Raw genomic sequence first — 24,769 nt, 5'->3', positions numbered from 1 at the left:
AAAATAGCATGAATATTCATTTAAAAAACAAAAGAAAAAAGTTTGTATGTGCCACTTAAATCTCTTGTGTACATCTTGGGGTTTTTTAAACTATATTTGAATGGAAAACAGGATGGCAGAAACTATGTATAGACCAACATCTCACATTATATACTAAAATAAGGTCAAAACAGGTACATGATCTACACATAAAGGGTGATGCCATAAGCAAATTAAGAGAATATGGAATAGTTTGTCAGATTTATGGAAAGAGGAAGAATTTAGGACCGAGGAAGATATAGAGAGCAATACAAAATGTAAAACAGATCATTTTGATTATGTAACCAAGATTATAAGAAAATCAGAAAACTGGGAAAGAATTTTTGAAACATATCTTTGATAAAGGCCTCATTTCTCAAATATATAGAGAACCTGAGTCAAATTTATAAAAATACATGTCATTCCTCAATTGATAAATGGTTAAAGGATATGAACAAGCAGTTTTCAGACAAAGAAATCAAAGCTATCTATAGTTATATGAAAAAACGCTCTAGATCACTATTGATCAGAGAAATACAAATTAAAACAAATCAGAGGTATCACCTCATACCTATCAGAGTGGCAAATATAACAGAAAAGGAAAATATTGAATGTTGAAAGGGATGTCGGAAAACTGGGACACCAGTCCACTGTTGGTGGAGTTGTGAACTGATTTTGAGCAATTTGGGACTGTGCCTGAAGGGGTATCAAACTGTGCATACCCTTTGATCCAGCAATACCACTGCTAGGTTTATATCCCAAAAATATCCCCAAAAGGAGATTTCCTATTTGAACAAAAATTTTTCTAGCAGCTCTTTTTATGGTGGCTAAGAATTGGAAATCAAAGGAATGCCCATCAATTGAGGAATGGCTAAACAAGCTGTGGTATATAATTGTGATGGAATATTATTGTGCTATATATAGGAAATGACAAGCAGAATGATTTAAAAAAGGCCTGGAAAGGCTTAAATGAAGTGATGTATAGTGAAGTGAGCAGAACCAGGGGACTGTTGTGCACAATGACAGGAATGTTGTTTGATAAAGAATTGCGAATGACTTAACTATTCTTAGCAAGACAATGATCCAAGACAAACCAAAAGGACTAATGAAATATACTATCCACTTTCAAAGAAAGAACTGATATTTATTGAACAGATTGAAGCATGCTATTTTTCAGTTTCTTTCATTTTTTTCTTTTATTCAGGTTTTCTTATACAAAATTACTAATATTGTAATGTTTTACATAGTTGCACAGGTATAACCTATATGTGATTGCTTACTACCTCAGGGATCTGAGCAGGGAGGGGGAGGGAGGAAAGGAAAAATAGAATTTGGAACTCAGAAAGTCTAAATAAAAATGTTCATTATTTTTTTAAGTATATTTTATCACAATTTTAATACCTCTTGTCTCCTTTTGAATTTCCTTTAGCTCTTAGTTTTTCCTTGATGCTTTTATACATCTATATATGTATATAATCAACACCAGATTACTTTACCTGATTCTGTTCAATATTTTTTAGAAATCTTCTTGTATTGTTATCTGAAATGATAACATTTTTTCATTTTTTGTGGGAAAGGTGTCACTAAATCTCTGTCATCTAAGATCCATTACTTTTGTAGATTCTTAGCATTCTTCTATTTGAGTAGAATTGGTTTTTAAGCTAAAATTTACTGTTCCAATCTGTTGTCCAAGAAAAAGCTTATTTTTAGAAACTTCTGAACTTAATAAACCAATCAAAAGACCCGTGAACATTTCATATACAAAGTAGAACAGAAAAAGCAAATATTTTATGTGAATCAAGGTGTTTAAATACAGCTTGCTTTTAAAATATATAATAAATTCAAAGTGTTACTTTCAAAGCTGTCTTGTTTGTTTCTTTCTCTCTGAAATTCCTTCACTTCTCTTCTGTGCATTTTTTTGCGTGTGTGTGAGGCAATTGGGGTTAAGTGACTTGCCCAGGGTCACACAGCTAGTAAGTGTTAAGTGTCTGAGGCCAGATTTGAACTCAGGTACTCCTGAATCCAGGGCCGGTGCTCTATCCACTGTGCCACCTAGCTGCCCCAACTTCTGTGCATTTTTAAAAACCTCTCTAATCGCCCTCTGTTGAACCCTCAACAAAATTTTAAAAAACAAATACTTTGGGGTTTTTTTTTGGTAGGGCAATGAGGGTTAAGTGACTTGCCCAAGGTCACACAGCTAGTAAGTGTTAAGTGTCTGAGGCTGGATTTGAACTCAGGTCCTCCTGAATCCAGGGCCAGTGCTTTATTCACTGCGCCACCTAGCTGCCCCAAAAACAAATACTTTGTTGCAAAAACATAGTCTAGCAAAACTGATCTATGCATTCGCCATGTCTATAAATGTAAATGTATCATGGTGAGTAGCATGCTCTGGAATCCTGATTGGTCACTGCATTGATCAAAGTGTTTTGTTTTTATTCTTAATTTAGTAAACAAAAATACAAAATTATATTAACAAACATAAAAGTTGTACATAGAACAAAAATAAGGTTTAAACATGAAACTGTGGGTCTTTCAGGTTGCTTTTTTAAAAAAGGTATATATAAAGATTAACATAACTTTCAAAGCTATCCTGCTTGTCTAACTTTGTATCTGGCCTTCTTTGCTTTTCTATTTAAAAAAAAAAGAAACATCAATGACATTTCTTGTGTTAATTTTTTATGTCTTTCATTTAGATCTTTATGTGATGTGAAGGGCCTTAATTTTTTTCAAATGAAATATGAAGCAAGTTCTTAATTAAATGGTCCTGGGAAGTAAATGGTTTGACAGGTGGTGAAAATAGTGAATTGATTATGGAAGATAAACAGATTTCCTTGCTCTAGGGAAGCCCCATTTGAGGTTGTGTAGCATAAACTGGTAGTGGGCCCATTTAATATTTTTTTAATAAAGTATTTTATTTATTTTTTTCCCATTACATGTAAAGATAGTTCTCAACTTTTGTTTATACAAGCTTTCCAATTTCAGATTTTTCTCCCTCCCACCCCTCCCTCCCCGCTCCCCTAGACAGCAGGTAATCTGATATAGGGTATACGTATGTATATTTATATATATAATACCATTAAACATTTCTGCATTAGTCATGTTATAAGAGAAAAATCAGAGCAATGAGGAAAAACCTCAAAATAGAAAAAGAGCAGCACCAAACACAAAAGAAATAGTATGGTTCATTCAGTATCTATACTCCACAGTTCTTTTTTTTTTCCCCCTGGATTTGGAGATCCTCCTCCATCATGAGTTCCCTGGAACTCTTCTGTACCACTGCATTGGTGAGAAGAATATAGTCCATCACAGTAGATCAACACTCAATGTTGATGATACTGTGTACAATGTTCTTCTGATTCTGCTCATCTCACTCATCATCAGTCCATGCAAGACCCTACAGATTTCATCTGGTTTCATCGTTTCTTACAGCGCAATAGTATTTCATTACATTCATATACTACAACTTGTTCAGCCATTCCCCAATTGATGGGCATCCCCTCGACTTCCAATTCCTTGCCACAACATAAAGAGCAGCTATAAATATCTTCGTACATGTGGGTCCTTCGCCCCTTTCCATGATCTCTTTGGGCAAAAGACCCAAAAGTGGTATTGCTGGGTCAAAGGGTATGTACAACTTCACAGCCCTTTGGGCATAATTCCAAATTGCTCTCCAAAATGGTTGGATCAGTTCATAGCTCAACCAGCAATGCATTAGTGTTCCAATTTTTCCACAGCTTCTCCAACATTTATTATCTTCCTTTTTTGTCATTTTAGCCAATCTGATAGGTGTCAGGTGGTACCTCAGAGTTGTTTTAATTTGCATCTCTCTAATCATTAGTGATTTAGAGCATTTTTTCATATGGGAATAGATAGCTTTGGTTTCTTCATCAGAAAACTGCCTGTTCATATCCTTTGGCCATTTCTCAATTGGGGAATGACTTGGATTCTTATAAATTCGATTTAGTTCCCTATATATTTTAGAAATGAGGCCTTTATCAGAAGTACTGGCCATAAAAATTGTTTCCCAGCTATCTGCCTCACTTCTAATTTTGGATGCATTGCTTCTGTTTGTACGAAACCTTTTTAATTTAATGTAATCAAAATAATCCATTTTGCATTTTATAATATTCTCTATCTCTTGTTTGGTCATAAACTGTTTTCCTTTCCAAAGATCTGAAAGATAGACTATTCCTTTCTCTCCTAATTTTCCTATGGTATCACCTCTTATGTCTAAATCATGTATCCATTTTGACCTTATTTTAGGTGTAAGATGTTGGTCTATGCCTAATTTCTGCCATACTATCTTCCAGTTTTCCCAGCAGTTTTTGTCAAATACTGAGTTCCTATCTCAGTAGCTGGAGTCTTTGGGTTTATCAAACACTACATTACCAGTGTCATTTACTACTGTGTTTCCTGTGCCTAGCCTATTCCATTGATCCTCCACTCTATTTCTTAGCCAGTACCAGATAGTTTTGATGACTGCCGCTTTATAGTAAAGCTCCAAGTTTGGTACCTCTGACCCACCTTCCTGTGAATTTTTTTTTTCATTATTTCCCTTGATATTCTTGACTTTTTTTTTTCCCAGATGAATTTTGTTATTATTTTTTCTAGCTCTATAAAATAATTTTTAGGTAGTCTGATTGGTATGGCACTGAATAAGTAAATTAATTTAGGTAGAATTGTCATTTTTACTATATTAGCTCTGCCTATCCATGAGCAATTGATACCTTTCCAATTATTTAGATCTGATCTGATTTGTGTGAAGAGTGTTTGGTAGTTGTGTTCATAGAGTTCCTAGGTTTGTCTTGGCAAGTAGACTCCCAAGTATTTTATATTATCTACTGTTACTTTAAATGCAATTTCTCTTTCTATCTCTTGCTGCTGGACTTTGTTGGTCATGTATAGAAATGCTGATGATTTATGTGGATTTATTTTATATGCTGCTACTTTGCTAAAGTTGTCAATTGTTTCAAGTAATTTTTGAGTTGATTCTCTTAGGATTCTTTAAGTATACCATCATATCATCTGCAAAGAGTGATAGTTTTGTTTCCTCCTTGCCTATTCTAATTCCTTTAATTCCTTTTTCTTCTCTGATTGCTAAAGCTAACATTTCTAGTACAATATTAAATAATAGGAGTGATAATGGACATCCCCGTTTCACCCCTGATCTTATTGGGAAGGCCTCTAATTTATCTCCATTGCATATAATACTTGCTGATGGTTTTAGGTAGATATTGTTTATTATTTTAAGGAAAGCTCCACCTATTCCTAAACTCTCTAGTGTTTTATTAGGAATGGGTGCTGTATTTTGTCAAAAGCTTTCTCTGCGTCTATTGTGATGATCATATGATTTTGGTTAGTTTTCTTATTGATGTGGTTGATTATGTTAATAGTTTTCCTAATGTTGAACCAGCCCTGCATTCCTGGTATAAATCCCACCTGGTCATAGTGTATTATCCTGGTGATCACTTGCTGTAATCTCCTTGCTAATATCTTATTTAAAATTTTAGCATCTTATTAATTTCTCCTTTAATTTTCAGGATCTCTAATTTAGTGTCTAATTGGGGATTTCTAATTTGTTCTTTTTCTAGCTTTTTAAGTTGCATGCCCAATTCATTAATCTCCTCTTTCTCTTTCTTATTCATGTAAGCATTTAGAGCTATAGATTTTCCCCTAAGCACTGCTTTGGCTGCATCCCATAGATTTTGGTATGTTGTCTCATTATTGTCATTCTCTTGGATAAAGTTATTGATTGTTTCTATGATTTCTTGTTTGGCCCATTCATTCTTTAGAATGAAATTATTTAGTTTCCAATGGATTTTCATTCTACTTTTCCCTGGCTCTTTCTTACATGTAATTTTTATTGCATCATGATCTGAAAAGGATGCATTTACTATTTCTGCCTTTCTACATTTGACTATGATGTTTTTGTGCCCTAATACATGGTCACTTTTTGAAAATGTGCCATGTACTGCTGAGAAAAAGGTATATTCCTTTCTATCCCCATTCAATTTTCTCCAGACATCTATCATGTCTAACTTTTCTAGTAATCTATTCACCTCTTTCACTTCTTTCTTATTTATTTTTTGGCTAGATTTATCTAATTCTGAGAGGGGGAGATTCAGATCCCCTACTAGTATAGTATTACTGTCTAATTCCTCTTGTAACTCATTTAACTTCTCCTCTAAGAACTTGGATGCTATACCACTTGGCGCATACATATTTAATATTGATATTACTTCATTATCTATAGTACCTTTAAGTAAGATGTAATTTCCTTCCTTATCTCTTTTAATGAGATCTATTTTTGTCCGCACTTTGTCTGAGATAAGGATTGCTACCCCTGCCTTTTTTACTTTAGCTGAGGCATAATATATTCTGCTCCAGCCTTTTACCTTTACTCTGTGTGTATCTCTCTGCTTCAAATGTGTTTCTTGTAAACAGCATATTGTAGGATTCTGGTTTTTAATCCACTCTGTAATTTTGCTTCCGTTTTATAGCAGAGTTCATCCCATTCACATTCACAGTTATTATTACTCATTGTCTATTCCCCTCCATTCTATTTACCCTCTTTGTACTTTTCACCCTATTCTTCCTCACCTACGTTTTGCTTCTTACCCCTGCCTCCCCCAGTCTTCCCTCCCTTTTTATCACCCCCCTCCCTTTTCTTTACCCTTTTCTCCCTTGTTTTTGTCCTCCCTTCTATCAGTCCCCCCCTTTTCCCTTCCCCTTTTACTTCCCTAAAGAATGAGCTAAGTTTCTTTATCCCAATGAACGTTTATGTTATTCCCTCTTTGAATCAAATCTAATGAGAGTAGGATTGAAACAATGTTCACCCCTCCTTTCTTTCCCTCTATTGTAATAGGGTTTTTTTTCACCTCTTCATATGATGTAATTCATCCCATTCCACCTCCCCTTTCCTCTCCTCCCCATAGACTCCCTTTTTAACCCCTTAATTTTCTTTGTATCATCACATCAAAGACAATTTATATTTATACCCTCTGTGTAAACTACTTCTCTCTGCCCAAATACATTTACAGTTCTTAAGAGTTGTGAGTATTATCTTCCCGTGTAGGGATGTAAACAGTTTAATCTAATTGAGTAACTTTTTTTTTCTCTGTTTACCTTTTAAACTTCTCTTGAGCCTTGTAAGTTAAGATTGAATTTTCTTTTCAGTTCTGGTCTTTTCATCAAGAAACATTGAAAGTCCCCAGTGTCATTGAATGTTCATCTTTTCCCCTGAAAGAGAATGCACATTTTTGCTGGGTAATAGATTCTTGGTTGCAATCCAAGTTCCTTAGCCTTCGGGAATATCATATTCCAAGCCTTGCGGTCTTTTAATGTTGAAGCTGCCAGGTCCTGAGCAATCCTGACTGTGACTCCATGATATTTAAATTCCTTCTTTCTGGCTGCTTGGAGTATTTTCTCCTTCACCTGATAGTTCTGGAATTTGGCTACAGTATTCCTTGGGGTTTTCCTTTGGGGGTCTCTTTCAGGAGGTGATTGGTGGATTCTTCAATGATGATTTTATCCTCTGATTCTATAATATCAGGGCAGTTCTCCTTAATAATTTCCTGGAATATGTTATCTAGATTCTTTTTCTGATCATGGCTTTCAGGCAGTCCAGTGATTTTCAGATTGTCTCTCCTGGATCTGTTTTCCAGATCAGTTGTCTTTCCAATGAGGTATTTCACATTTTCTTCAATTTTTTCATTCTTTTGATTCTGCTTGACTGATTCCTGGTGTCTCATGGGTTCCTTATCTTCCAGCTGTCCAATTCTAATTTTTAAGGCATTGTTTTCTTCAGTGAGATTATGCACCTTCTTTTCCATTTGGCTAGATGAATTTTTTAAGGCATTGTTTTCTGCAGTCAATCTTTATGCTTCCTTTTCCAAGCTGCTGATTCTTTTTTCATAGTTTTCTTGCTTTGCTTTCATTTCTCTCCCCATTTTTTCTTCTACCTCTCTCAGTTGATTTTTTAAATCCTTTTTGAGCTCTTTCAGGAAGGCTTTTTGTTCTTGATTCAAATTTACCTTCTCTCATGAGGCTTCACATGTAGGCAATTTGAGGGTATTGTCCTCATCTGAGTTTGTGTTTACCTCTTCCCTATTGATACAGAAGCTCTCAATGGAGAGGGCTCTTTTTTGCTTCTTACTCATTATTGCAGCCTATTTATTTATTTTTCAAGTTGAGGTCTGCTCTGGGGACACCAGGGTCCCTGTTTTGGGCTTCTTGTGCAGGGGTATAGGTGCTGTATGACCAGCTTCTTACACCGAGGCCTTTGTGGTGTGCGCAGTTCGCCCGCCCTGCACTTCCTGTCTGAGAGTGCTATGTCAGTGGGCCTAGTTGCGCCTATCCTGTTCGTGGTCCTCTAGCTGACAACTTGCCCTCTTGGCTGGTGCAGGTAGGTTTTTCCACTGTCCTGCTGGGCCACCAGATTTTTGAGCCAGGATCCAGGGGCCTCAGTTGTTTGGCTATGGCCCACAGCTTCCTGCTGATTTGCCCCAACCCCCTCGGCACTGGGCTGCTGCCCTGTGCTGTGCCTCCCTTTTACCCGAGTCAGACTGACCTTTCTTGAAGTCTTCTAAATTATCTCTGGTTGGAAGACTGTGTCTCTCTGTCTCTTTGCAGGTTCTGTAGTTTCAGAATTCGTCCAGAGGCTTGATTTAATGTTCTTTTTGAGGGAACAGAAGGAGAGCTCAGGCAGCTTGCTGATTCCTCTCTGCCATCTTGGCTCCAGCCCATTTAATATATTTTTGTGGGTTTTTTCCTCCATTTCATTCAGCAATATGTGAGTTAGGAGGAGAGGTAGCTGGTGGTCACCAATTAGGATTTATCAAGATCTTTAAATAGGATAAAGGAGGAAGACATAGAAGAGAATGGTAGAATTGAATTGGTTTAGAAGAGTTAAAATGGGTAAAGGAGAACATAGGTAGAGTGATAAGGATGCTGAACAGGTTTTGGAGTTGCATGATTAGAGGGAGAGTTGGAATGGCAGCAGATTATGATCATTTAAAGAAATTTCAGAGTTTGTGAACATGGAAGTGGAACACATTGATGGGGTTAAGTTCAAGGCTATAATCTTTCTGTGTAACTAGAAGAATATGTCATAGTGAGAGAGAAATTATTATTAATGACCAGTGATTTGGGGAGATTCAGATTTCCCCCTTTTTCTTTTATGCTTGTTTTAAGACCTCAGTCTCTGAAGCTAATCTCATCTATCTAGAACCCACCCAAGTAGAGCAGTCATTATGTTCTATTCAGGTGTGGGAGGGGATAAATTCTTTGAGTAGATTGCCCAAGGCTGGGGGTTAACTTAAGTAAATAACATAATCAAAGGTCAGGTCCAGTGCCTGGTAATATTCATTTTCTCATTAATTGTTAACCAATCAGTTGATTGCCACCCTGAGGATATCTAAACTTGTGAGCCCACCATATGATAATTCTTTGGTCTGAAAGAGATGGCCAAATGACCATTCTTTTATTAAAATGCTGACATTTATTAATAAAATAAATTACCCAGAAATTATGTCTCCTAAACCTTTTTAAAAGCCACAGAGTTTGACAGAGTATCAGAATGTATTTTCACATCTGCTGTTATGAGTTCATGAAATGGGGGGGGCAGAGAGAGAGAGAAAATATGAGCTAGGCATTGAAATCTGAGCAAAATAGGAGAGTGGGGTTTTTTGGGGGTTTTGTTTTTGTTTTTTCAGGGCAATGGGGGTTAAGTGACTTGTCCAGGGTCACACAGCTAGTAAGTGTCAAGTATCTGAAGCCGAATTTGAACTCAGGTACTCCTGAATCCAGGGCCGGTACTTGGCCCAGGAGACTCTTTTAGAGGTCAGTAGTTAATAGCCATAGAATCATGATTGGTTGGTAAACATGGGGTGAATGAACTTGAAAGGAGTAGCATTACTGAGTGAGTGATGCCTGAAATCTCTCTTAACCTTATGTCCATCACTTTATAAATCCTATCAATTTTATAGAATTTTAAAATTTACTTCATATTTCTGGTATTAAACTGGAACAATGCTTTTGAACTTTCCCAGTCACCAGTGGAATGAAGCAAGGTTTTGTGCTTACACACATGCTTTTAGCATGATGTTTTCATGAATGTAGTCAGATATCTTCAACGAGGATGAAAATGGCAATAAAGGTCAGCTACTATACTGACAGTAAATTATTTAACTTGAAAAGGCTACAAGCCAAGACTAAAGTGGAGGGAGAGTTGGGTAGGTGACTTTGTTAGCAGATGATTGTGTATTCAATGCTGCCTCTGAAGCTGAGATGCAACAAAATATGGATTGATTCTATGTTGCTTGTACTAATTTTGCCTTAACAATTAACATCGGGGTGGCTAGGTGGGGCAGTAGATAAAGCACCGGCCCTGGATTCAGGAGGACCAGAGTTCAAATCCAGCTTCAGACACTTGACACTAGCTGTGTGACCCTGGGCAAGTCACTTAACCCCAATTGCCTCACCAAAAAAAAAAAAAATCAGTTAACATCAACAAAACAGGTTCTCTGCCCTCCATACATGGAACCATTGGCTACAGCAAATGGAAAAATTTTGAATGCTATGAATAAGTTCACTTACCTTGACAGTTTACTTTCCAGGGATGTACACATAGATGATACAAGTTGATACAAGCATTGCCAGAACTAGTTCAGTGTTAGGGGGCTTCAAAGGAAAGTGTGGGAGGGAAGATGTATTAGACTGTCTACCAGAGTGAATGAAGGTCTACAGAGCTGTTGTGCTGACCTCATTGTTGTATGCCTATGAAACTTGGACATTATACTAGCACCATGCCAGCAAACCGAGTCACTTCCATTTAAATTGTCTTGGGAAGATTCTGAAGATCACTTGTCAACATAAAGTGCCAGAACTAAGGTCTTCTCTCGAGGTGAACTACCACACATTCAAACTCTACTGCAGAGAGCACAACTCTAGTGGGCTGGCCCACATTGTTTGAATGCCAATGTACATTTGCCTAAAAGACTATTTTGTGGAGAACTCAAAATAATGCAAACACTCACATGAAGGTCAGAAGTATCATTATAAAAGGTCTCTCTGAAGAACTTTTATAGCACTTATATATGGGAGACAGTGGCAGCACAGGACTTTCTAGCATGATGTACTCGTATCAAAGAAGGTGCTGTGCTCTATGAGCAAAGCAGAATTGCAGTAGCGCAAAAGAAAAGTTAGTGGTACAAATTTAGAGACATCTCCACTCGAAATGTTTATATGGACTATTTGTTCCCCAACTGTGGTAGAACCTTCTGAGCTCATGTGGATCTGATCAGCTAAAGTCGGACATAGTATGGAAGTAATTGGGAGATTCTGGAGTGAGGAGTAATAGCATCATCATATCTACTTAAGATGTTTAGCTTATTGATATTTCTTGGAGTGCTTAAAGGGCCAGTCTGGTATCATCTTTAAGATGGTCCTCCTTCCATAGAGAAGTTGAACCCTGTGGATTGACGAGCTTCTCGAGGCTCATTTCTGTTATAGTAGACACTCAATACACTCTTCCTGTAGTTGCACTTAGAATCTAGACCTAGTCCTAAACACATTCATCTACCCAGCTGATCCTCAGACTTTCATCAGGTCTCCTCCTGGTTGGGGAGGATCGTGCTCCATCTCTGTTCCAATTGATCCCTTCCCTATGCTTTTCCCCATCCTAGCTTCTAGACTTGAGAGAAGACTGACAGGTGCTTGAAATCCAGAATAAATTTTTATTTTCCTTCACCTTTGCTACTTTCCCTGATATTTTTGTTTTTAGCCTCCTTGGGTGTAGTGATTTTTATAGCACCTCTTAAATCATAACAGCAAAAATGGTCTCTATTGTAGTTCTCTTTATATATCACAGCCCTATGTCAAGTGCTATCCTTTTATAGATTCAACCTTGTAACATTAACATAACATAACAAATATGTAACATTTGCTATTACTGAGAGATTTCGTATGACATACCTCCTGAAATTATTCCATCCTGGTTTCTATAGCTGCTACCAGGTAAGTTTGAAGGTGCCAGTTTGGGTAATTAAGACCCAGTGGGTGGATTTAATTCCTTGCATATATGGTATATGGATAATTGAAACTTCATTAATTTCATATGCTTCTATACTTACAATGAAATAGAAACCCATTAAAATAATGAGTTTATCAACATATTGTCGTCAAACATCATTTGACAACAGAAACAGAACAACCAAGTGTGAGTACCATATCTCTGATTAATTTGAACCACATTTAATTTAATCCAACTCTGATAGCCTCCCAACCTTCAAGAATTTAAATAATATTGAAAAGCAACTCTGGATCTTAGCTTGTGTATGTAGTAGCTGCTGGGTGTTGTGTCTGACTTCTGGAGTCTACATGCATCAAAACTTGGCAGAAAACTGAAGATTTATCTGTACCTCGGGCTTGGCTCTCCTTGTTTATGAAGCTGCTGGAGCAAAAAGCCCTTGCTGGCCTCGTTCCTTCCTGGTTCGACTTTGAAGAAAGCCATACTGACATGGTGACCTTATTTCTTGTTTTTGGCTTAACCTCCCCTCCTCCTTTCTAAGGGATAGGTCATTAGCATCTTATAATTTATGTCCCAGCTCGGGACAACCTATTATTTTCTTTCTCCCTGTAAACAACAGAAATTTCCTTTCTTTTCTGCTAAGCACTTATAAACCATTTGATTCCCTGGCTTCATTTCTGTGTGGTTGACATGCACATCATGGTTTTATGAATCTAAAACTGGAAGTAACCTCAAAGTCCAACTGAGGCCTAGTAAAGTTAAGTAAATTGTTCAAGGTAACACAGGCAGCCTCCATCTGTGGGAGGATTCAAACCCTAATCCTCCAACTTCAGAGACTCTCTTCCCATTGTACCCGCTCATCGTATTGAGGCAAATTCTTTTATTTCTTATATTAGTCTACTGCTTTGTACTCAGAACATGATGGTGATGGTGTAGCTCTTCTTTCTTTCATCATCCTAATAATATCCTAATAACAAAACTTCCCAGTCATAGTGAGCAATCCTATTATATTGGCTTTTGGCCAGAAAAAGAGGACTTATCTTTTTATTTTTTAATTCTTTTCCTCCCTCTTACTCCTTGCTGCTCCTTGGGAAGGCATGTCATGCAGAACATTTCCATTTTAGCCGTGTTGTAAAAGACTTATCTACTCTATAATACTCTACTTATCTACTCTATAATACTCTAATAAAACAATAAAAAGAGAGCAAAAGAAAGTATACTTCAGTCTTCAATAAAAATTCATCAGTTTTCTCTCTACAGATGGAGAGCATTTTTTCATCATAGGTCCTTTGGAATTGTCTTGGATCATTCATTGTCTTGATCAGAGTAGCTAAGTCTTTCACAGTTGATCATTATTCTTTAAAAATATTTTATTTAGAATTTAATTTTTCCCAAATTACATGTAAAAACAAATTTTAACATTCATTTTTAAAACTTTGTGTTCCAAATTCTCTTCCTCCCCACCCCTGCCCCCTTGAAAACTCAAGCAATTCATTATAAGTTATACAAGTGTAGTCGTGCAAACCATTTCTACATTAGTCAGGTTGTGAAAGAAAACAGACCAAAAAAAAAAACCTTGAAAAAGAAACTAACAAAAAAAATTTGCTTCAATCTATACCATCAGTTCTTTCTCTGTAGATGGGTTGCATTTTTCATAAATCCATCAGAGTTGTCTTAGATCTTGGATCACAGTTGTCTGAAAATAACTAAATCATTCACAGCAGATTATCTTACAATATTGCTATTATTTTGCATACAATACATTTCACTTTGCATCAGCTCATGTATGTCTTTCCAGGTTTTTCTGATAGCATCCTGCTCATCATTTTTTTTTATAGTAAACTATATTTCCTCACAATAAAGTGGTGAGGTTGATTATTGCAATAGTAATAGATAACATTTATATAGTACCTTATACCTGGCAAAGAATTTTATTCACAATAGCCCAGCAAAGTAAGTACCATACGTTCTATCAGCAGCAGCAGCAGCAGCAGCAGCACCACCACCACCATCATCATCATCTTAGGTTGCTCTTGCCTCTGCTTCACCTTTTTTTCAGTTACTATTGCTAATTGTGTTTCCTTCCATCCTATTCCCACCCTATGATATTTACTCTATTTTCTATCTTCTTTCATCCTATCCTTCCTCAAAAGTGTTTTGCTTCTAACTGCCCCCTCACCCAGTCTGCCTTCCCTTCTTTCAGCCCCTTTCCCCCTTCAGCCCCTTCACCTCCTACTTCCCTGCAGGGTAAGATAGATTACTATACCTGATTGAGTATGTATGTTATTCCCTCTTTGAGCCAATTCTGATGAAAGTCAGGCTCACTCATTCCCCTGCACCTCCCCCATCTTACCCTCCATTCCAAAAGCTTTTTCTTGCTTCTTTTATGTGAGCTGTTTTACCTCCATTCAGCTGCCCTAATAATGAGAAAGTTCTTATGAGTTACAAGTATCATCTTCTCTTGTAAGAATGTAAACAGTTTAACCTTTTAATATCCCTTATGATTTCTTTTTCCTGTTTACCTTATGTTTTTCTAGGGTCTTGTATTTGAAAGTCACATTTTCTATTCAGCTCAGGTCTTTTCATCATGAATGCTGTTCCACTGTGGCTGCAAGCTCTGGTGTGCCTGTGCTCCTCCCCCACCTGGGCCGCCACTCAAGACTGTGACCTGGATTCTATCTCAGGCAAAACAAGAGAGTCCCACCTCAGCTCCAGCAGAGACCCTGGTAATCTCCCCCTGGCCAACTACTCAACCTACTCACCATTTGTGGGCTGAGTTCCAAAAGCAACCAAAGCTGATTCTGAGCCTCTTCTGAGGCTGGGTCTGCATGGCACAGTCTGTACAGGGCTGCATTCCACTCTCACCCCAGTACAACAGATCTTTCCGACTGACCTTCTAAGCCATCTTTGGCAGGAAAATGATCCTATCCTGTCCTTTTGTGGTTTCTGCTGCTCCAGGAATTGTCTTATGCGGTTATTTGAAGGTATTTGGAGGGGTCTTGGGGAGAACTCAGGGAAGTCACTGCCTTTCCTCCACCATCTTGGCTCCACCTCCCCGATCATTCTTATAATATTGTTCTGTTACCATGTACAGTGTTCTGGTTCTGCTCATTTCACTTTGCATCAGTTCATATAAGTCTTCCCAGGTTTTTCTGAGATCGTCCTGCTCATCATTTCTTATAGCATGGTAGTATTTCATCACAATCCTATACTACAGTTTGTTCAACCATTCCCCAGTTGATGAATATCCCCTCTATTTCCAATTTTTTGCCACCACAAAAAGAGCTGCTCTACATATTTCTGTACAAATAGTTTTTTTTTCCTTTTTCTTCGATCTGTTTGATTCTACAGATCTGTGGTATTACTGTGTCAAAAGTTATCCACAGTTTCATAGCACTTTGGATATAATTCTGTTTGTCTTTTTTCTTTTAAATGCATTTTTATTCATATCTCTTGCTTTTTACATCACAAGAGTTTCAGTCTTTTCCATGATCTTATTATCCATTTCTTATATCACAGTAATATTCCACAATTATTTTGGCCATTCTCAGTCTGTGAGCATGTACTTTGATTTTAGTTCTTTGCCTCCACAAAAAGTACTGCTATAACTATTTTGTTGCATATGCATATGAGTAGTGGTTACTCTGAGTTGAGGAATATGGACTTTTGGTCATTTTATTTGCCACTGATTCCAAATTGCTTTCCAACATGTTTATACTGATTCATGACTACACTGACAATGTATTGGTGTTTCTGTCTTCCTTTCCACAACCCCACCAATATCCACTATTGACACCTTTGTTGATCTGCTGGGTGTGAGATTAAAGAAACCATAGGGTTGTTTTAATTTGCTTTTTTCTTATTAGTGATTTGAATCATGTTTTCATGACTTAATAGTTTGTAATTCTGTCTTTGGGAAATATTCTTATCTTTTGATCACTTAACTGAAGAATCACTTCAGGTTTCTTATATATGTTAGTTTTTTGCATATCTTGGATACCAAGCCATTTTCTGAGAAATTTGATAAAAAGATTCCCTTGCTGCCATCCCTCACCCCAACACTTACGTAGCTACTTTCTTTTTCCTGGATGCAATAAGTGTCTCTATTTCATGTTTAGTTAAAAATATTCTACACATCACTGTGAATCTCAATCTTTAATATTAAGTTTGCATTTCCATTTTGAATTTATTGAGAAATGTTCCATGAGATGTTAATCTAAGCTTAATTTCTTTTTTTTTTCCTTTTTTTTTCTTCTTGCGGGGCAATGAGGGTTAAATGACTTGCCCAGGAAGTGTCAAGTGTCTGAGACCGGATTTGAACTCAGGTCCTCCTGAATCCAGGGCCAGTGCTTTATCTACTGCTCTACCTAGCTGCCCCCCTATCTAAGCTTAATTTCTGCCAGTCTTCTGTCCAGTTTGTATGTGTGCACGTTTGTGCAGGTATACATGTGCATATGTTTTAAATAGTGAGTTCTTTCCTACATGATTTTGGTTTTAGGTCTATTCAGCTATACTTATTGAATCTAATTCTTCCTCTTTTTCCTTTCTGTTCTCTTCTACTTATCTACTCTATAATACTTAGATTTTCCACACATACCCCACTTTGAGGCATCTGTTATAATAATTGTAAAAGAGGAATGGAATAAAAGGTCAGCCACCTAACCAATATTAAAAAGTTACATTATGTGCAACATTCCATATCCATGGTCTCCTCTTACATTTATTTTCATTTATAGAATCACCCATATTACCTATGAACTTCTACTTTAATCCTTACTGGTTTGGTTCACTACAACCATCCCTGCTACTTAACCTCCTGTTAATACTTTTTATTCATGCCAATTATCTTTTGTACCTCTAGTCTTGACTATACCACCTTACGTATTAGGATTGCTTTCCATATTACAAACTAATTCTCAACTTCACAGTTGCTCGCCAGAGCGCCTCAGAATATCTCATGTCCTTTTTTTATCTACCTAGTTTTCTCCTCTGCCCTTCTCAAGGAAAATGTGCAGTGTTTCTCCTTTGGGTGTGATCAGGCCTACTGTAGCCCTATACCTAGAATAATTTTCTTTTCACAAAATTAGTGCAAAATATGTGCTTTGTTGAGGCAGCTAAGTGGTATAGTGAATAGAGTGCTGGGCCTAGAGTCAAAAAGATTTATCTTATTGAGCTCAAATGTGTTTTGTTTTTAAATAATATTTTATTTCTCCCTGGTTACATTTAAAAACAACTTTTAACATTCATTTTTTAAAATTTCAGAGTTCAAATTTTTCCTCAGGCACTTACCTAGCTATGTGAACCTGGGCAAATCAAGTGACTTGCCTCAACTTCATCATCTGTAAAATGATCTGGCAAAGGGAATGGCAAACCATTCCAGTATCTGCCAAGAAAACCCTAAATGAGATCACAAAAAGTCATAAATGACTGAAAAACAACAATTATGCTTGTTGGCTTGAACTTTCCCTGACTGGAAAGGCTTCTCCACAGACTGCTAAACTTTTTGTCTAATTACAGTCCCACTCCCACCGTCTTAGTTGTCTTGTCTTTTTGCCAAATTGGAAAAGTCTTTGCTCTAAAGGGAAGGTAGCTAGGTAGCTCTGTGGAAAGCCCTGGGCCTAGAGTTAGGAAGACCTGAGTTCAAATTTGGTCTCAGAAATACAGCTAACTAGCTCTATCACTTGTTTACATCTCTTTCTTCAGTTGTAAAAATGGGGATGATAGCAAACACCTCCTAGGGTTATTGTAAAAGTCTAATGGAATATTTGTGCCTGTTGCTATGATATAATGGCACTATATAAATCTTACTTAATGTTATTGTTGTTATGACAGCTACAACTACAGTGAGTGCTGAGCTCTTTGCTTATTATTAAATTTCAACTTTGTTACTGTATTTGTATACCCAGCATCTAAAGTGATTTTGCTTAATCAAAGATTTGACCATCCAACTCAGTGAATGTCAGGAAGTCCCAGTTGCAGCTAGCTTTTACAGCCATTTACGTTTACAACCTTTCCCCCAACCTATTTTTTTAGCCTTGTTTCATATTCTTATTCCCTTTCTGCATTCTTTGATCTGGCCAAACTGCCCTTCTTCCTGTTGGTTCCATGTGACATTCCATCTCTTTTATCCATGCCTTTACACCAGCTGCCCTCATGTCTGAAATGTACTCCTTCCTCACCTTCATCTCAGAATCCGTCTCTCAAAGAGTTCAAATACTAAGCCTTTCCCGATGACCTTAACTGAAAGTGCCTTTCTTGAAATTATTTTGTATTTCTTGTCTTTATTTTATATATACTTAAATGGTTGTTTTTCCTGTTAGAAAGTAAGCTCCTTATATCCAGTCATGGTATTTCTATTTCCAGCATCTAGCACAATTCCTGGCACATAATAGGTACTAAATGTCAGTTGATTAATTTGTTCAATAAACTGTTCTATTGGGAACAAAATCAACAAATGGTTTAAACCTTGTTATATAAGTTGGCTACCAAAGATTAACTGTGTAATAGCTCGCATGTATAATGCTTAACTAAAGTCACTTCTATAGTTCTATAAAGCAGGTTAAATCCAATTAACAAACATTGAGTGCTAACATGTGTTGAATATTTGTCAAAAAGCAATCACGTCATGAGACTTATGTGAAAATCAGGTTTAATATAAAAGAAATTAACATGTATGTGGAAACATGTATGTGGAACTCAGAGGGTTCCCTGTTTTTACAGAAGTTTACGTTTTTATAATAGCAGCACAAAGGGAGGAGTGGGGGAAAAGGACAAGACCACTCCCCATGACGAGTAGCAAAGTGATGGCAAAAGCCTCATTTTTTTCCCCTTGAGAACTGCTAGAGTTTGAACATAGGAGGGTCTGTTTATCTGCAAAGGAGCCCAGCCTCACAAGCATTATCCCAGCCTAGCACAGACTGGCTAGTTCCTGTCTTGCCTCCAAAGGCACACAGGGAATCCAGTTTGGGGTGCAACAACAAATTATGTAAGCTCAGGGAGCTTCGTTCTTGACACATTCAGGGACTCCTGCATGTTCCAGGTCCAGTGTTTCTGGAAAATATGGCAACTGAAAAGGACAAGTTTAGGGAGACCCCCTTACACATTATGCCAAGCTAAGATTTACATATCCAGATGAAACTAGGAAAGTCCAAAGTCACATATCTAGTAAATATTGTAACCAATATTAGAACCCATTTTCTCTCTTTCCACATTATACCTCTAGTAGAGTGTTCTTTTAGTAAACTTGGGACATCAGAGATTTTCCATCAAATTTGAATCTCCATAAATGAGATCTTCTACACAGTGAAATCTAGGAACACAAAAATTTTTTTATGGCTTTAGTTATTGTTTGTTCATGTTGACAGGAATACCTCCTTAAGGAGGAGAACTTGTTTCCTTAGTTATTAGTTTGGCATAGGTGCAAGAAATATTTCCAAGGCTATCAAGAATTTATAGCTTTGTTCACTCAAATATTTGTGGCTTCATTTTATACTACCCTGTTCCAAACATAGGGGGAATACAGAGAAGTTGGGCACATGAGTATATGGATCATCATTGTAAAATGGTCTATACAGAAAATGCTAAATCCTTAATCTAAAAGGTTGTAACAATTCTTTGCTCTTTAGGATTAGATTCAAACCATATAGTAGAAAGACTTTTTAAGTATTTGTATGTTATGCAATTAATATTTATGCAAAATTTAATGTATTAAAAATGGCTTTCTTAGAAGTGGAAACAGGTAAGGTTTTTGAAGCTATAGTATAGTGTTAAAGTACTTTGTCACTTTAGTGCTGGGTCATTTGGTTTTTGAAATTTTCGAATAACTGAGCTCATTTAGGATGGATCATATTTGTTCCTAAACTAAGCTTTGCTTTTGTTTTTTATTTTTTCCAGTTGGAGTCATTCGTTGTCCAGTTTGCAGCCAAGAATGTGCAGAGAGACACATTATAGATAATTTTTTTGTAAAAGATACTACAGAGGTTCCAAGCAGTACAGTAGAAAAGTCTAATCAGGTGAGAATTCTGTTAAATGTCAACTCATTTGCAAAATTTGTAAGAATATTTAGGGGGAAAAGGTAAGGCAAAATCTTATAGTAAAATAAAAGTTGTTGAGTGTTAGAATTTTACATATCAAAGTGACCACGTGGTGGCACCAAAAGAGAAGCAATGTGTGAAGCCTGTGGCTAAATAGATTTTCATAAAATTAACTCTTTATTTTAAACTCAACTTTCCTATAAATTGTTGTTCTTTCTGTAACCATGATGCTTGAGACCTTAATCTAGCACATGACAAACCTGCACTGGTGAACGTAAGTTTTTTCCAATATGCTTTTGGTCACATTCTCCTCCATCCCATATAATAAATAATATTTTAAAAATAAAAGGAAAGGGGGCAGCTAAGTGGTGCAGTGAATAGAGCACCGACCCTGGATTCAGGAGGACCTGAGTTCAAATGTGGACTCAGACAATTTACACTTACTAGCTCTGTGACCCTAGGCAAGTCACTTAACCACAGTTGCCTCACCAAAAATAAATAAATGAAGGAAGGAAGGAGAGCAACTAAGTTTGTATATGATTCTCTGTATTCATCTTTTAGTTTTTTCTTATACCACTGTAATATTCCATTAAATTAATAAACTTCAGTTTGTTAAGTCATGCCCCAGTTTGAAGAGCATTTGCTTTGCTTCTAGTTCTTTGCTGCCATAAAAAGTACTTCAATAAATATTTTCAGGCCTATGCTTAGGCACTCTGGGTCAGTGTATGGAATTTTTATTACTTTATTTGCCTAATTCCACATTTGTTACAAAATGTTTGTACTGATTCACAGTTGTACTAACAATACAACTATCTTTCTACAATATTGATTATTGCTGTCTTACTAGAAATAAGGTGAAACCTCAGGGTTATTTTTGTTTGTATTTTTCATAAAAATGGTTGTTCATATGCTTTGACCACCTGTTGGGGAATGACTTGTGTGTGCGGTATGTATTCACACACATATATTTTACGTAGTATGTGAGTGTGTACATATACACTTGTATATGTTCTATATATCTTGGATAACAGTTATCTGAGAAATTTGATTTAAAGATATTTCCCCCATGCATCTATTTCTCTTATTGTAGATTTATCCATTTTGTTTATGCAGAAGCTTTTCAGTTTCACATAATCACATTTATCTTTTATTATATTTGCTTCTATCTCATTTGGTTAAATATACATCTCCTAGGGAAAAAACATTTCATGTGGAGAAAAAAAAGATTGAGGATCACAAGAGTTATAATGGGGATGGGGGAGTAGGAAGGAAGGGAATCTTGGCACTACTAGATAACAAACTAAAGTTATTGAAGAAAATTACCTGAACGACTTTAGAACTCTGATCAATGCAGTGATGAGCCACAGGTTCAAACAAATAAAGAAGCCAGTCTCACTCATCTCTTCACAAAGACATGATGAACTGAAAATGCAGGAAAGCATATATTTTCAGACAGGAATAATGTAGGGATTTGTTTTGCCAGCCTATGTGTATGTGTATTGAGAGTTTTTTTTTTTATTATTATTATTTTGGTGTGTGTGTGTGTGTGTGTGTGTGTGTGTGTGTGTGTTTTTAGGGCAATGGGGATTAAGTGACTTGCCCAGGGTCATGCAGCTAGTAAGTTAAAATTTTTAGAAAAAGGAACTAACAAAAAATTATGCTTCAACCTGAATTCAGATACCTTCATTTCTTTCTCTGTAGATGGATTGCATTTTTCATAAGTCCTTCAGAGTTGTCTTGGATCATTGCATTGCTGTAAATAAGTCATTCGCAGCAGATTATCTTACAGCATTGCTGTTATTTTGTATACAGAACATTTCACTTTGCATCAGCTCATGTATGTCTTTCCAGGTTTTTCTGATAGCATCCTTCTTATCATTTCTTACAGCACAATAGTGTTCCATCACAATCTAATTCTACATTTTGTTCAGCCATTCCCCAATTGATGGGCATCACCCCAATTTCAAATTCAACTTTTTTTTTTAAATCTCTTTTAGGATATCAATCTAGTAATGGTATTACTAGGGTGAAGAATATACATGGTTTTATAGCTCTTTAGCTGTAGCTCCAAATTGCTCTGCAGAATGTTTGAATCAGTTTATGAAGACTGTATTAATGTCTCATTTTCCCCATATCCCCTACAACATGTGTCATTTTCCTCTGCTGTCCCACTGTCCAATCCAGTTTTCACCCCATCCCTCCTCAAAAGTATTTTCCTTCTTACTGTCCCTTCCCCCATTCTGCTCTCCCTTCTTTCAGCTCCCTTTCCCCTCCTACTTTCCTGCAGGGTAAGATAAATTACTATACCCACTTGAGTGTGTATGTTATTCCCTTAGCCAATTCTGATGAGAGTCATGTTCACTCATTCCCTTGCACCTCCCCCATCTTCCCCTCCATTCCAAAAGCTTTTTCTTACTTCTTTTATGTGAGCTAATTTACCCATTCCACCTGTCCCTGTCCCTTTCCCTTTCTCTCAGTGCATTCTTCTCTCACCCCTTAATTTTATTTTTTTAAGGATATCATCCCTTCTCATTTAACTTGTGGTAAAAAGTTTTAACAGTCGGTTAGATAATGGAGAGACGCCAGGTTTTTTTAGGACCACCCTTTTGGTGAGGAGACCAACAGCATGAGTGACACACGCCAGATTGCCTGCTGAGCACTCGACTTCCGGGGTGCGAGCTTAAAAGGCAAGGAGAGAACAGAAGTGGGGCCTTTTTTCCTGCTCCGCTGGTCTCCTGGCTGCGCTGCACAGACGCAGACTGGAGTTTGACTCGGCCCGGCTCTCGGTTAACAGCACTTGCTTGACTCGGTCTCTCTCCCCAAAGGTGGCCTTCGGCTTTTGGTGAGTTTTATATGGAATATAGACTAAGCCTAGACTTAAGACGATTTGTATTATATTTCTACTTTCCTATCCTTCTAATCAACTTCACCTTGTGACTACCATACAATAAAAGCTCTATGTGGAAAACCATAAGCTTCTTCCATTTACTAGTCTGGGAGATAAATTAAGGGAAGAGTTAAGTAGGGGAGATTTATGATCTAATATCCAATTTTAAATCTCACAAACTCACACCTGTGCCCTCTATCTAAATAAACTCCATTCAGCTACCCTAATAATGAGTTACAAGTATCATCTTTGGGGGCAGTTAGGTGGCGCAGTGGATAAAGCACCAGCCCTGGATTCAGAAGGACCTGAGTTCAAATCCAGCCTCAGACACTTGACACTTACTAGCTGTGTGACCCTGGGCAAGTCACTTAACCCTCATTGCCCCACCCAACCCCCCCCCCCCAAAACACAAGTATCATCTTCTCATGTAGGAATGTAAACAGTTTGACCTTTTAATATCCCTTATGATTTCTTTTTCCTGTTTACCTTCTTATGTTTCTCTAGGGTCTTGTATTTGAAAGTCAGATTTTTTTATTCAGCTCAGGTCTTTCCATCACAAATGCCTGAAAGTCCTCTATTTCATTGAATTCCCATTTTTTTCCCCTGAAAGATTGTACACAGTTTTGCTGGGTAGGTGATTCTTGGTTGTAATTCCAGTTCCTTTGCCCTCTGGAATATCATATTCTAAGCCCTCTGATTCTTTAATATAGAAACAGCTAGATCTTGGGTTATCCTGAGTGTATCTGACTGTGACTGGCTGCTTGCAATATTTTCTCTTTGACCTGGGAGCTCTGGAATTTGGCTATAATATTACTGGGAGTTTTCATTTTGGGATCTCTTTCAGGAGGTGATTGGTGAATTCTTTCCATTTCTATTTTGCCTTCTGCTTCTGGAATATCAGGGCAATTTTCCCTGACAGTTTCTTGGAAGATGATGTCTAGACTCTTTTTTTTTTTTTGATCATGGCTTTCAGGTCGTCCAATAATTTTCAAGTTATCTCTCCTGGATCTATTTTCCAGGTCAGCTGTTTTTCCAAGGAGATATTTCACATTGGCGTCTATTTTTCATTCATTTGGATTTACTTTATTGTGTCTTGATTTCTCAGAGTCATTTGCTTCCTTCCATTTGCTCAATCCTAATTTTTAAGCAATATTTTCTTCAGAGAGCTTTTGTATCACCTTTTCCATTTGGCTTTTCAAGCTGTTGACTTTTTTTCATGACTCTCCTGCATCACTCTCATTTCTCTTTCCTTTTTTTCCTCTACCTCTCTTACCTTATCTTGAAAGTCCTTTTTTTTTGGGGGGGGGGGGGAAGCTGGATGGCACAGTGGTTAGAGCGCCGGCCCTGGATTCAGGAATACCTGAGTTCAGATCCGGCCTCAGACACTTGACACTTGCTGGCTGTGTGACCCTGGGCAAGTCACTTAACCCCCTATTGCCTGCAAAAAAAAAAGAAGAAGAAGAAAGTCCTTTTTGAGTGCTTCTTTGGCCTGAGACCAATTCATATTTTTCTTGGAAGTTTTGAATGTAGGAGCTTTGACTTTTTCTTCTTCTGAGGGTGTATTTTGATCTTCCTTGTCACCAAAGAAACTTTATAGGGTCAGCATTTTTTGTCTGTTCATTTTCCTATTTCTTGATTTTTAAATTCTCCTTAAAATGGAACACTGCTTCCAGGGCACACTGTCCCAAGTTTCAGGGGGTGCAAGGTGGTACAAATTAAGGAGAGGCAGGTTCACCACTCCCCTGGCCTGTGCTCTGGTCTGCAAGCAACTACAGGCCTGTTTGCCCTCTGACCTCGAAGAGA

The 24,769-nt window shown here is 37.2% G+C and overlaps 1 protein-coding gene across 2 annotated transcripts in view; it reads left to right on the top strand.

The window, feature by feature from the left end:
- The window catches only part of TRIM24 (tripartite motif containing 24), a 123,620-nt gene that overhangs the window by 28,400 nt on the left and 70,451 nt on the right, over positions 1 to 24,769 (top strand). For both annotated transcript variants that reach the window (XM_043966496.1, XM_043966495.1), the window contains exon 2: positions 19,940 to 20,058. In XM_043966496.1, coding sequence (XP_043822431.1) covers positions 19,940 to 20,058 — 119 coding nt within the window. The remainder of the gene's footprint in view (positions 1 to 19,939; positions 20,059 to 24,769) is intronic.

Source organism: Dromiciops gliroides, chromosome 5, assembly GCF_019393635.1.
Source record: "Dromiciops gliroides isolate mDroGli1 chromosome 5, mDroGli1.pri, whole genome shotgun sequence".
Taxonomy (NCBI): domain Eukaryota; kingdom Metazoa; phylum Chordata; class Mammalia; order Microbiotheria; family Microbiotheriidae; genus Dromiciops; species Dromiciops gliroides.
The sequence above is the reverse complement of the archived record's forward strand: the minus strand, read 5'-3'. Positions and strand labels throughout refer to the sequence as shown.